The sequence below is a fragment of the Ambystoma mexicanum genome, chromosome 2p, assembly GCF_040938575.1.
Source record: "Ambystoma mexicanum isolate Mex_15411 chromosome 2p, UKY_AmexF1_1, whole genome shotgun sequence".
In the NCBI taxonomy this organism is placed as follows: Eukaryota; Metazoa; Chordata; class Amphibia; order Caudata; family Ambystomatidae; genus Ambystoma; species Ambystoma mexicanum.
In genome coordinates this window covers 1,418,822,430-1,418,835,307 of record NC_090923.1, presented here as the reverse complement: position 1 = coordinate 1,418,835,307, position 12,878 = coordinate 1,418,822,430, and the positions used below count along the sequence as shown (strand labels likewise).

Below are 12,878 nucleotides of genomic sequence, written 5' to 3'. Positions count from 1 at the left end.
GTTAGCCTCTCAAAGAACTTGCCAAATTAAACAGAGGCTGCCGAAGGGCAATCACGTCTCGCTGGGCCATTCTGTTATTCTATGGTAAGTGCGTGCTTCACAATATCACAGTTCACACAGCTTTCCCCTCAGCCGGGCACAAACATCAGTTTCACAATTCCTTCAGTTGGACTCTCACTTTCTAAATCTCATCAGAAAGCAGGGGTTCCCTTCCTTTAGCTTTCTCTTGGCATCCCTCACTCGGGTTCACATTTGCCGCAGTTCAAATTTCAACAAAAAGTTATTCTGGACCCCTTAGGTTCTTCCCTTTACCTAAGTCTGGGTCTCAGGCCTCAGTCAGGCTTTCCCTAAAGCCCCAATATGATTTTCTCTAAAGCCTGCAGTCAGGCTTCACACAGCTCATTCATCACAATGTTCTAGGGTGTTTTAGGGTTCACCCCAATTTGCAGGTTCACGTCTGGTTCACATTTGCATCCACAGCATGTCAAATACTTTCAACTATAAAAGGGGTTTGGTTTGATCCTCGTATGACCACCTTGACACCTCACGCCGGCCTCCCCTAACGCCTCTTGGTACTTGTTGTTTCTCCTGGTTTGGGAGAGGGGTCACCAGCCAGACACCTTCGAATGAGTGCCCAAGTGGCACCGGAACACTCTTCTCTTTTTTCTCTGACAAAAGTTCACAAGGTCTCCCTCTACCGGGATCGGACCCCTTCCACAAAGTTCACAGGGGTCTTCGTCTGCCGGGCTCGAACCCTTCTAACAAAGTTTACAAGGGTCTACCTCTGCCGGGCTTGGACCTCAATTACAAAGTTCACAATTTTCAAAAGTATGTTTTTGGATTCCTATTCCCAGAATGCACTTGGGGTCAGAGTCTTACCTCCTGACCTTCAAGTATCTGGGTTCTCCTGTCTGACCCCACGGGAGGAGTTCTGCTATAGGTGCCACCAGGCAACCCCAGTTGCCCCTGGTCTTGCCTTCTGGAAGTACAGCTCCCTCCTCCTTACTGCAGTCTCCTCTTAAATAGAAGGGCCAGTGTGTGGGCGGTTTTCTCCTTTTCAAGGTCTTCCAGGGCTTCTGCAGCTCACTCGGGCTTTATCCTTCTCTCCGGCACCTTCCAGCATCCCCGACTCGCTCAAAGTGTGATTTCCTGCTCTGCATTTTATGCTACCTGGGAGAGACAAGTGAAATCAGGTGCGTGTAATTAAAGAAGGAGGCCTGACTTAGCCTGGTCTCATTAATGGGACAGTCTGCTGTGGAAAGGGGAGTCTGTTTTCTGTGTCTGTGGTTGCCTGTTGGTAATTTTCATCCTCCCAATCTCTCTCCTTCTCATCTCAGTGACTTTAGAAAAGAACAGAGGGGGGAGGTATTATCGGGATTGTAGTTTTCACTAGTAAGTTTAGCAAAATATGAAAAAATTCTGTCGAGAATGGGGGGTAGTCTTGTTGTCGCTCACAGTGAGTTGTCGGTGAGAAAGTGTCTGTGTCGGGAAGGGGGAGGGGGTGAATTCAGAAATGTCCTACCTGGCAGGATGGGGAAAAGGTGTTATAGGGAAGGGGGTACCGTGTCTCACCCTTCGGTGTCCCACTTCCACTCCCCGAGGACCCCCTCATCCAGGGGATCCTCCAGCAATGGCCCACCCCCAGGAACTGGATCCAATAGCGATGGCCGTGTCCTGGCCACCTGGACGACAGATCACTGGGGACTAATGGGTGAGACACCTTTAGTACACATAGTACACTGTAGAATGTTCATAAAAGCTATATTTTGTAATGCATTAGCAAGGGTTACATTAAAGTGATGTATATGATTGTCTTTTTTGAAGAATATTAGTAATGAATATTGATGAATGATAAACACATCTGAGGTATATTTGATAAGGCCCTGATAAAAAGATTGAAACACATGAACAAAAAAAATCTCTCTATGTAAAAATATCAGCAATTACCATTACATATTAGCATTTAAACCATTTGATTTAGGATTTCTTTCACTTTTCCAAACATATTCTAGAGACAAAAATTGGACAAAAAATGTATTATGAGAACCATTGCTGCCAACTTTCTTTTCCTAATTTACTTCTTGCAGAAATCCAAGGCGACCAATATACTAACATGTGCAAGTACTGCGTGTCCCTTACATAAACCCAAAGTATCCTCATTTGACTTTGGGGTTGTAAGCTTCACACCATTTACTACTTTCTGCATTTGGAGGAAGACATACATTAACCACCAATTTCTGATAAAACTGCAGTGTGGTACTTGAACCCGGAAGCTTCAATGGCACTGAGCTCCAAAAATGTGGGTGCCAAGATCAAGCCCTTGATCCTTTTGACCTTTTATATCTGTACATCAAAAAGTGGCTCTATATGGTTAACATTTGTTTTCAATGTATTAAACTTAGTGGACACCAGTTAAGATGCAACAGCTGCATCATTCCTTGTGTCTGAATGCTATCCATTAACCCAATTACGTTGCCATGTTTTAAGATCACATGATTGCTAAAAGGAATCAGTCCTCATTAACAATTGAGGATTCACCTTTTGTAATTACTGCTATTTAAGAATGCAGCGTCAAAGAGAACCTTTGAAAGGGACGCTATGTATTATTATTGTTTTGTTTTTTAAACATGTATTTAAAGTGTTATACACACACCATCATACGTGTACCCTTGCTGCAGCACCGGTGCTACGTCCGGGAATTCTAGGAGGAGGCCTAGACTGCATCCATCAACATCTACCAGGGGACACCATTTCTAACCAAAAACATGAATTAGTCTCCATTTTAACAGAGAGATGGATGAGATCCCAACATGACACTTTGCCTGGGGCAGCATACATCACTGATAACTGCCTTCCCATTAGGACACTTAAGATCATTATGCAATACATAGTCATTGCTTTATGTAAGTAGATATACATGTCAGTATACAATTAGCAGGTTAAAGGTAATACAGCTGGTGTGCAAGTACAGCTCTGGGTGATGATTGTGTCAATATCAGTGAGTGGAGGTAGAAGCAAGAGAGGCTGGTGGTGAGGTGTACAGTGTGACAGGGGAAACAGGGGTTCCTCCTATCACAGGCTCCAAGCCCGTACCTAGACTATTAGGTCACTTTCAGTTGTAGATTTTGCAAGGAAACATGGTCACTTTGAACTCCACACCTTCAGATGCAACTTTCCACTTTTGAATAGACTGAGATCAAAGAAAACAATGCAGTCTTTGTAAGCAGACTTTTTGCCTAGCCAAGGCTGAGTCCATCTTGGGGTGCCCCATCTCTCAGAGCCAATTATAAACATAGACCTAAAGCAACATTTGCTTGAAATGTGCCCGTAGGAGGAGACTTTAAAAAAAAGATATGACACCCCTAAAAGAGTAAGCCAGGAAAGGCTGCCAGTCATCATGTGATAAGACCGGCTTCACACCTATGTAAGGCAATGTAAAAGGCGTGGAGTAAGCCAGATCATCCTGGACACAGAGAGAGAAGCGTTGCCCCTGGTGGGGGCCCCACAAGGAATACAAATTGATGGGATCAGCAGCTAACCAGAAAGAGGAGCCACAGAGATGCAGCCGAACTTTGCACTGGTGATATACTTTCGGGATTTGTTTAATTTTGATTTTAATTCTTGCTTCTTACATTTTGAGGCTTGAATTGGGATTTTATAACCATATACTATGTACATTGTGACATTGTTCCATTGTCGTGAGTAGGCTTCAGAGGGGCCAGGTTGTTTTACCAGGTTAGCTTCTTAACCATTCACAGGTGTTTGGAACACATTGAGCCAAGTTGTGTTACAAATGTGGACATGACAGCTTTCGAAATATGTGCAGCCCAATGAGCCTCTTCAAGCCAGGATTAGTTGCCTCATAGGAACAGCTGGTGGATGGGATAGAGAAGCAAGCAGGTGCATTGCTACTATTTTACCTGTAGGTTGCACTCATGGATTTAACATATCTTTGGATAAGTCCTTTTAGTAACCATGGGATTGTGATATGGTTGGAGTGGCGTCATGTGACTACTGGCACACCTCTAAATTGCACTAAAGTGAGTACATATTGTTAGTTTTACCATGTTATATTTTAGATGACTAAGCACACTGAAGACTAGCTGGAAAGTAAATCGAAATGGAGTATTCAAGCAGACCTTTGCTTATGTTGGGGAATGGGAATTGTTTGACTATGCTATTTGTAATGCTCAAATATTACCAGTGCAACACATACATGTACACAAATACTAAATAAAAGTATAAGAGCATTCTTTATCTACTCCTATTTTATGACTGTAATTCATTCCTAGGAGTTATGCTGGTATTCACAAAAGAATTTTGCTAACTGGTAGTAAGTCTGTCTGGTACTCAGAGAGAGTTCACATGATGTAAACCACAACTCTGTTGAAAGCTCTATGTCAGTTATAGTACTATGCTTTGCTGAAAAACCACCACAGTTCTGCTGGCAATATTGGGTGCCGGTTAGGCACTGGCAAGTGGATTATGATAAACAATCAAATCAAGATATTGGTGGGCATGTAGGGTGGGCTGAGTGAGGTCTGGTTGCAATGGCATGCTAAATGACATGGTGCATGTCAAACGTCCAGGGACCTGCCCTCAACGTTTCATAGTCTTCACTAGAGGGGATTGTTGTGGGTATCACACCAAGGGGAGTCCCCTAAATGAACCACTTCAAATTAGGATTCTGTAAGGCCACGCCCTTGCACGTGGCTTTCATAAATTATATTTGATATATGGATCCTACAAACATACACATAATGGGTAATGTCTGAATTAAGTTACACAGATAAGGCAAATGAATAAATGAATCCACAGCAAAACAAAAAAATAACAACATCTATAGCCTGTTTGCAAATTTTCATCCTAACCTGTTGTCAACAACGAAGATTTGTTTCCTTTGTTTTCTATAATTTGAAAGCAAATCATGCATAAATGTCATTGACTGCATTATAAGTCGGCTAGCATGCAATGTTTGGTGTGGACAATAGATTTGTGTTGTTATTTTGTTATTGATTCATTTATTCATTTGCCTTATCCGTGTAACTTAAAACATATCTTAACCATTATGTGTATGTTTGTAGGATCCATGGGCCTAGCGAATAATAATTTATTTTATTATATTCTATCGGGTGCCGTCTAATAGATTTATTCAAATATAATTTATGAAAGCCACGTGCCCTAGCAAGGGCGTGGCCTTATAGAATCATAAGTTGAAGTGGTCCATTTAGGGGACTGCCCTTTGTGTGATAGGCGTTTAGCTCATTTGTCCGCTTTATGCTTTTGAGTTTTTCCCTTTTGTTACGGGTTTTGTTGTGGGGTCAGTGGCAGTGACAGCGGTGGATTCAGTGGTAATAGGCATGACATGAATCTTATAAAGGGCACTGTGTCACCACTGAAAATGTGTGTGTGTGTCCGTCATGGGCAATGCTCAGCCCTTGGGTCTCTGCTCTGCCTGAGTGGTGCCTTCTTTCACTGTGAAGCCTTCTTTCAGGACCGCCTTCCCCACAGGCAGATATAAATAATGCCACATTCAGGACCATGTGGCTGGTGGTGCAATTACTGGGAATGTCTCTCCTTAACAGCAGGCCCCAGTTAAGACACCACCAGCCAGGATACTGCCTCCTGCTCCTTCTGAAACCACAGATCCTGGGACCACACAGCCTGCCCATTCTCCTGAATGTACGCCTACACCTCCTGAGGATTGTCTCTCTCCTCTTTCCCCTGAAACCTCCAGCTAGTGGAGACCCTCCCACTCCTTCTTTGACTCCTCATGTTCCACCACCTCTGGCATGGATTTTACCCAGTCAGAAACTTCATGCGTTAGTTTGTTGAGAATCTTCACAGCCAGACCTCCTCTTGGCCTGGGGACAATCTGGCACAAGCATCCCCTGATACCTCTGGCATACCGTCAATCTACTCTGCCCCACCAACCTCTGACAAGGTGTCAGCCTATACGTCCTTGGCATGCATTACACTCTCCCCAACAGCAACCACCACACTAATAATCAGCTCAACCCCCTCTTTGGATACAACCCCCCCACCCCAAAAAAACTGCTAATTTGCCATTTTCTCAATACCACTATTCCAGGTCCCTATTGCACAATACAAAAGTAAAATAAAATACAATCAAACACAAGTTCAAACATCAGCAATAACACACATTTTAAAATAAAGCAGTCAACAAGGAAAGAAAAAAATGAAAGAATACAAAAAGGCAAATCATTTTGAGGTTGTTGTGAAGCATAACATGAAAGGCAAAACCTGTTTTTTTCTTTGCTTTTTAGGGTGTTTTACTGCAAGGAAAATGGGAAGTGAAGTGCAAAACCAATGGATGATAAAAAAGAAGCCTTATAAAATGCCAAACACTAAAATGCAAAGGTGAAAAAACATGTATCCTGCCACCTAGCACTATTCTCTCCCTCCAGTTGTGAGCTCACTCTGTTCAACTTCCCTCCAGATGTCTAGCAAAGCCACCAATGGGACAAGAAGTGACCTGGGTCCTTTATAGTGACTCAACACGTATTTTGGAGATTCAAGGCCTCTGTTGAATAGCTTACATCGCATCTCGAGATTTTGAGGTCTCCATTGCTCCTCGAAACATTAGGGACCTCAAACTCCCGCTCGGGATTCAAGCACCAATTTGATCACCAGACAATTTACTAGAACAAAAGCTCCTAACAACCCTAACATATCAACAACTGAACTCAATTCTTACCACAATCGGGCAAAATGCAGGGACGTTGGCGTGTGGCAGGACCATGGCATTCCTCCCCCTCGTACAGGCGCTGCTGTGTCGGGTGCCGCTGGGAAGTCTGTACCCCACTGCCGCAAGTCATGGAGCACTGCGACCAGCTAGACCACTCCGACCACCTACAGTCGACTGACCGGAAGAAAAAAAGGACATGTCATCCAAGTAAAGCATCTCTGGTTTGCTTCCTCCAGACTTAAATTTACAATATTCTAATGTTTTTTGTTAATAAGGAAACGATATATAAATGAAGCTGGAGAATGCTACTGTTCTGCGATTATAATCCATAAAGTTTCAGAGAAAGATGAGCAATGTGTATTCCTACTCCTTTTACTGAATTGGGTACTTATATGTAAATTACACTAATGTGAGTAAAAGTCCTTTTTTGGAGCAAGATTTCTTTTTGTGACTTGCCATTGTGTGGAATTGAGTATGCCTGTGAATAATGTATGTTAGAACATATGTTAGTGAAGAAATTGTGGGATAGCTTTCCATCTGCTGTAAATTTTGAATTCTAACACGCACATGTATTTTGTATGACAAACCTAAAATAATGATTATAGTACAGAAATATCTTAAATGTGTCTTCTTATAGTGGTACATATTTTGATATGATATGGTGGAGCAACGGGCCTGAGACAATACAAATGACAAAAAATAAACAAAGGCACTGGCTGCAAAATGTCAAATTGGGGCCTTTTGCTGGAGTGTTTAGCTGCCTCCTTGTGTTACAGGAGTATGACTGTCTTGAAAAGCCAGGATTAGAGAAAACTGTCAATATCAAATCCAAAATGTAGACCAATCTACTGGTCACATCAAACAAGCCCCACCTCCTTTGAGGTAGCAGGGCCCTGCTGCAGATAGCGATATTACAACTAAGGGTGACACTAGAGTGACCTTCCATGCTGTAGACATTTTGATTGGCAGGTTGGGGGCAAAGGGTATCTGGTAGGTGATCGAGTTGCCAAACCTTTAAAAAAATGCAACCTTTTAAAATGTATTTACTATGGGTATTTATTGAGCATAGACCTGGCTCTAAAAAGAAGTTGAGCAATCGATTAATTGGAATACAAGGAAGAGGACAGCAGGGACATGTTACATTAGAGTTAAACAACACAAGTAGTATTTAGGGGTAAGATGGGGTTTAGGGTGTCTTACAGTTTTATTGGAGCATGTCTATGAGTGCCTTGAAAGGCCACTCTTTGTATGATCTATCCATGTTACTGCATACAAATATTAATGTGGAGCAACGTTACACAAATTAAGCCCTTTTTGGTTGTCCTACGTGGATGATATTCTTATTTTTGATTGCACGCTGGTAGGACTTCAAAGGCTGATGGATGCTTTCTCATTTTTCATGGACAATCACGCACTTCAAATTAAGCCCATAACGAGCAAAATACTGCAATGCTCAAAGGGTCGAAAGAAAACTACCTTTAAATGGCATGTAGGTTTAGAACCAGCGATAAAGCTGGACACACCGATATATCTGGGTCTTCTACTACAGGCTTAAAGAGTGGCTTATGGTTAGCACTTCGATATTAGTTAATCAATTGGTGAGGGTTGATTCCCGTTATGGCACATACACCCAGAAATCGTGCATAAAATAGTACGAAGGGAAAACTCTTCCCAAAATGTTGTATTGCATGGATGTATGCCCTTTATCATTACAAGAAGTACTCCCATCCTTTGAAGCCTTGGCCTGGCGAAGGGTTTTTTATGTACCTAACTCAGTTCCTATACATGCAATTCCTTATGAGTTGGGTATTATTTCTTTGCGAGTGCAGTGGAAGATATTGTCACTGGTGAGAACGATTCGATGCCCAGTGTTGGTCTCCTTGTTTGAGGATTTCAAAACAATCCTCAATTTAGTGAGTAGTAGATGGTTGAACAAGGTGTTTGATTACTGGAGTATCCTGTTATTGGAAGTCAGCAGACCTGTCGCAGAATTAAGAGAGAATCTCTGTAGAGTTAAGAAACTCTTATTTGAATATGACTGGATTGGTACTATTGAGAAAATGTACAAATATCCTTCTTTGTGCAAACTAAAGTGAGATTATAAGGAACAAGGTGCACAGGTCCCCTTTTTAGCAATGTATGCAGCTAAGGCGGTAAGGCTTGCTTTTCTATGTTTTCACTGGAATTTGTATCCAACAAAACAGATCATGATCAGAGTTGGCCATTTGGAAGCTGATCAGATGGGATGTTGCTTTTGTAAGGTTGAGGCTTAAGCATTTAATGATAGTTTGCCCAGTAGTTCAGGAGTTGAGATGGAACCATCTAAACCAAATTGTATTATCCTTTGAACAGGGGGAGGGTGAGCAAGTTTGGTCTGCATGTTTGTCAGGTCATACAACCTCAGGGGTCATTGCAGTCATTACTCTTCTAAAATGTCTTAAATTGGAAGAGTATCTTAAGTTGAAGTGCATGTGTAATATGGAATCAGACTGTGTGTAATTGGAATGTAACTTTATATAATTAGCTAATTATCTTTTTATATTTGGAGGGTCTTTTTATTCACTACCTTTTTTTGTTTTATAATTGATGAACATATGTGAGGTTTTTAACAAATCGTATGTATTTTATTTACTTGATTATAATGTTTGATGAAATTGACTTCACCCTTTGATGAATTTATGTGTAATGATTGTTGGATTAATATTTGGTTTATTTGTGTTTATCGATTAAATTGTATTTGTTAAAGGTTCATTTTTGTTTAACCATAAACAATAAAAAAAATAAAAATTTGTGGAGCTGCTAAAACAGTCCATTATTTTCTTACTTGCTACATTTGGAAGTATCAGCACTTTTCTTTCCATGATGGTATATATATATATATATATATATTTACCATTTTCAGTTATCATAGTACTTCTGTCAGTGGAACCAACATTTTCGCACATTATTGATGATATGCTTCAGTAACCGTTATTTAGAGCCTTTTAGTTTAAAACATATGTTTGGTTTGGATTTTAATTTGTTTAAAGTTTTTTTTTAAAGTTCCATTGAGTCCAAGATATGTTACATATCACACTTTATGCATTTCATACTTTTGTTGCTTCACAATTCTTTGTAGATAGCTTCTCGTATAAGCTGAACAATGTGGTAGCAAAGCGTATACCTAGCTCAACCGGCTATACCATATGGATTTATATACAGTGTAATGTAAACAAACAGAGCAAAGAATATAAGATAATGCAGGACACAGTCCCTTTCACTGACTTCTCCCCTTCACGAACAAGCAATCAACATGTGCACCAATTCTATAAATGTGAGATGTAGAATTGTTGTGACAAGAGCTTTCAAATGTTAATGTCTTCACTACAAAAGACATACACATCGAAGGTATAGCACACGATCATATGAGTTAAACTTCTGGAGGCAACCAGCTGATGTTTTCATGGATATGGTGTGAGCTCGGGACACACTGATCAAGCACTTGAAATGGTACAAACATTTACTCTGTGGAACTTTGCTGAAAGGAGAATAGCCCCAATCACAATTATTCTAGACTTAGAGAACAGTGAAATCCCAGTTGGATCACAGATCGGAAATACTCATGCCTGTGTGGCCTGCCAACCAGAAATAGGCCCAACACAAGATAATGAGTTTTGGCAGTGAAGGAAGCAAGGTATGTGACCCTTTAGAGATAATCCACCATCATCGAGAGTGGCTACTTCACCAGGTTCCTCGCCATCTCTTCCCAGGGCACACCTCTTTTACTGCAGTACTACTAAGGCAGATCTATCTTCCAGCCATATAGGGGTTTGCAACATTTTGTCTGTAGAGATTGATGAAAGGGCACCATGCATTCTAATGCCAGTGGTGTCCCCATGAGTGTTTAAAGGTGGCACTGGTGGTGTGGGTGTATGTCTCTTGATGCCAGTGGGCTGTGTATATGTGGGTTCTGTGTTACATGGTCATTTTGCCTCATCATGACAGCAACCTGTGTATACGTGGATGTTGTGGTGATCGCTTTTGCAAGAGGATCTCACATACCAGTCATGCATTCCACATACTTCTTACCATCACATATCTCCTGAGAGCAGTTGAAGGTTCCTCCTCGGCAGACACTGTAATTCAAACAGAAAGAAGTGATAAATAACCCATTGAGAGCACCTCATACAAGACAGTTAGGGCCAGATGTCCTTAAAATAATAATGGGCAAAGGCACAGTGGCCAGGGAAAGTGAACATAGTGTGGAGGAGGACTTTGAAGAAGGCTTGTGACCAGCATCAGCAACAGTACTGAGAGGTGTGGAAGACATCATATTTTGGACAGCCACCGTGAGCCCTGATTTATGAGCCACTCAACAACAGGCATCTTTTCCAAAGACCAGAATACAAAGCTAACACATGATGAAGTTCATTTTTAAACGGCAGTTATATAGTGTTGTGACACATCACTGATAATGTTCAGTCATATGCATGGGTTACTGGATGATTTGATCTCAAGCGATAGTTAATCCTCCTGCTCTAAAAGCATGAAAAGATGTTCAGTTTGCTGTTTCAGTAGAATTGTTTAGATTTGGCTGAACGTTGGCAAAGCCAACTTTGCCAAAGTGTTTGTGTGTGTGGGGGGCGGGCGGGCGAGGGGGTGGTCTTTTGGATTCGTGGACAGCTGCACTGTAGTTATTTTATCTGTTTCCTTTCTTGTCTGCAGGCATTCAAGCTTGGTGTATGTATGATAACTTGCTGTTTTTGGATTTGGCATTTATAAGCTCCAACCTTTGGTCAAAACAATATAGAAAACATAGAGAAGAGAAATTGTCTTGAGAAGCAATGCTTCTCCTGCATCAAAGCCAATCCTTCTCCTTCATTGTTCCTCTGTTAGTAGTTTTCCTTTGTCACAGTCCTACTGTCTCCTTATTCACAATCTTCATTCCTCATACACCTTCTTCTTTGACACATTCCTTCTCCTTTGTCACACTCCTACACCTTTACCATAGTCTTACTTCATCACAGAACTCTCATTTGTCAAAGTCCTTTTCCTTCACAAACCTTCTCCTTCATCATAATCTTTCTCCTTCATCACAGCCCTTTTCCTTCATCAGTCCTTTTAATTTGTAAATGAAGGGTCGGACTGGGGCATAACACATCCACAGGCACTAATGAAAAAGTGGCCAACAGTCACAAATGGCAATTTGTTCAATCTCACAAACATTCTCCTTCATCACAGTCATTCTCTGTTAGGCAGAATCACATGCAGTACCCTTTGGGAACACTACATGCAATTAAGACTACAAGTGTAAGCACAATTTCACCTTTGGTACACGCCTGTACTACACAGTAAAGTGGTAGCGATGGCTGAGCAGCCAGACTTATCTCAAGAGTTTAAGTGAGCAGTAGAACAAGTTACACAAAGGACCAACAAATACAGTGATTCAAACAAACACTTACTCAATGTTTCTTGGTAAAAGAATATACATTTATTTACACAGTTTGCTTGAAAACATTACACTAGCAAGAGCAGATCAATATCACACACTAATAAACTACAAATACACAACCGCTAAGTAAATGAACAAGTTTAGCTCTCCGGTGAAGTGGGAGCAAAATGGCACTTCATATACTTAAAAAAGGGGTAAAAAGACAAGGTTATAAGAATCAACAGCACACATGCATTCATAGGCAGGGCAAAGGGTTTCAGTATACTACAACCAGCAATTCATCTCATAGGCCTGGGACAAAGTCAATGGTTCAGAGTCTTTGTATTGAATAGCACAGTTCTTTTAGTAACGGTTAAGTCTTTGCCATGGAGTTTAGAAGAATTTGGCTAGGTGAAAAGTTTGACGAATGTTTAGGGAAGGACAAGCCTTCGAAGTTGAGCAAAGTTCCACAAACCTTCGCAATGGCCGAAAAGATTTCCGGACCGCGTTTGCACAGTACCTTGTTAGTGAAGAAGAGCTGTAGCTGAGGCAGTTGTTCCTGGCAGTTCGAGCAGACCTCGCTGTTCCTGAGCTTCAGTCGTGGGAACAAGAATGAGGATGTCGGGAGGTTCTTGCAGTGCCCAGGGATGAGGCCAAAAGCTTAGCAAGACGTTGGTTTAAGGTGTGAGTGCCTTGAAGACCACAAGCTGGTTTCCTTCCCTCTGGCTATCCGGTTTTCAACAGCACTCTGATGAAAAT

General features: G+C 41.4%; 1 protein-coding gene across 1 annotated transcript in view; it reads right to left on the bottom strand.

The window, feature by feature from the left end:
• The window catches only part of LOC138567897 (SCO-spondin-like), a 1,036,222-nt gene that overhangs the window by 65,111 nt on the left and 958,233 nt on the right, over positions 1-12,878 (bottom strand). The window contains exons 106-107 of the mRNA XM_069646396.1: positions 10,778-10,824; positions 6,719-6,883 (exon numbers count right to left, since the gene is read on the bottom strand). Of these exons, the coding sequence (XP_069502497.1) occupies positions 6,719-6,883; positions 10,778-10,824 (212 nt within the window). The remainder of the gene's footprint in view (positions 1-6,718; positions 6,884-10,777; positions 10,825-12,878) is intronic.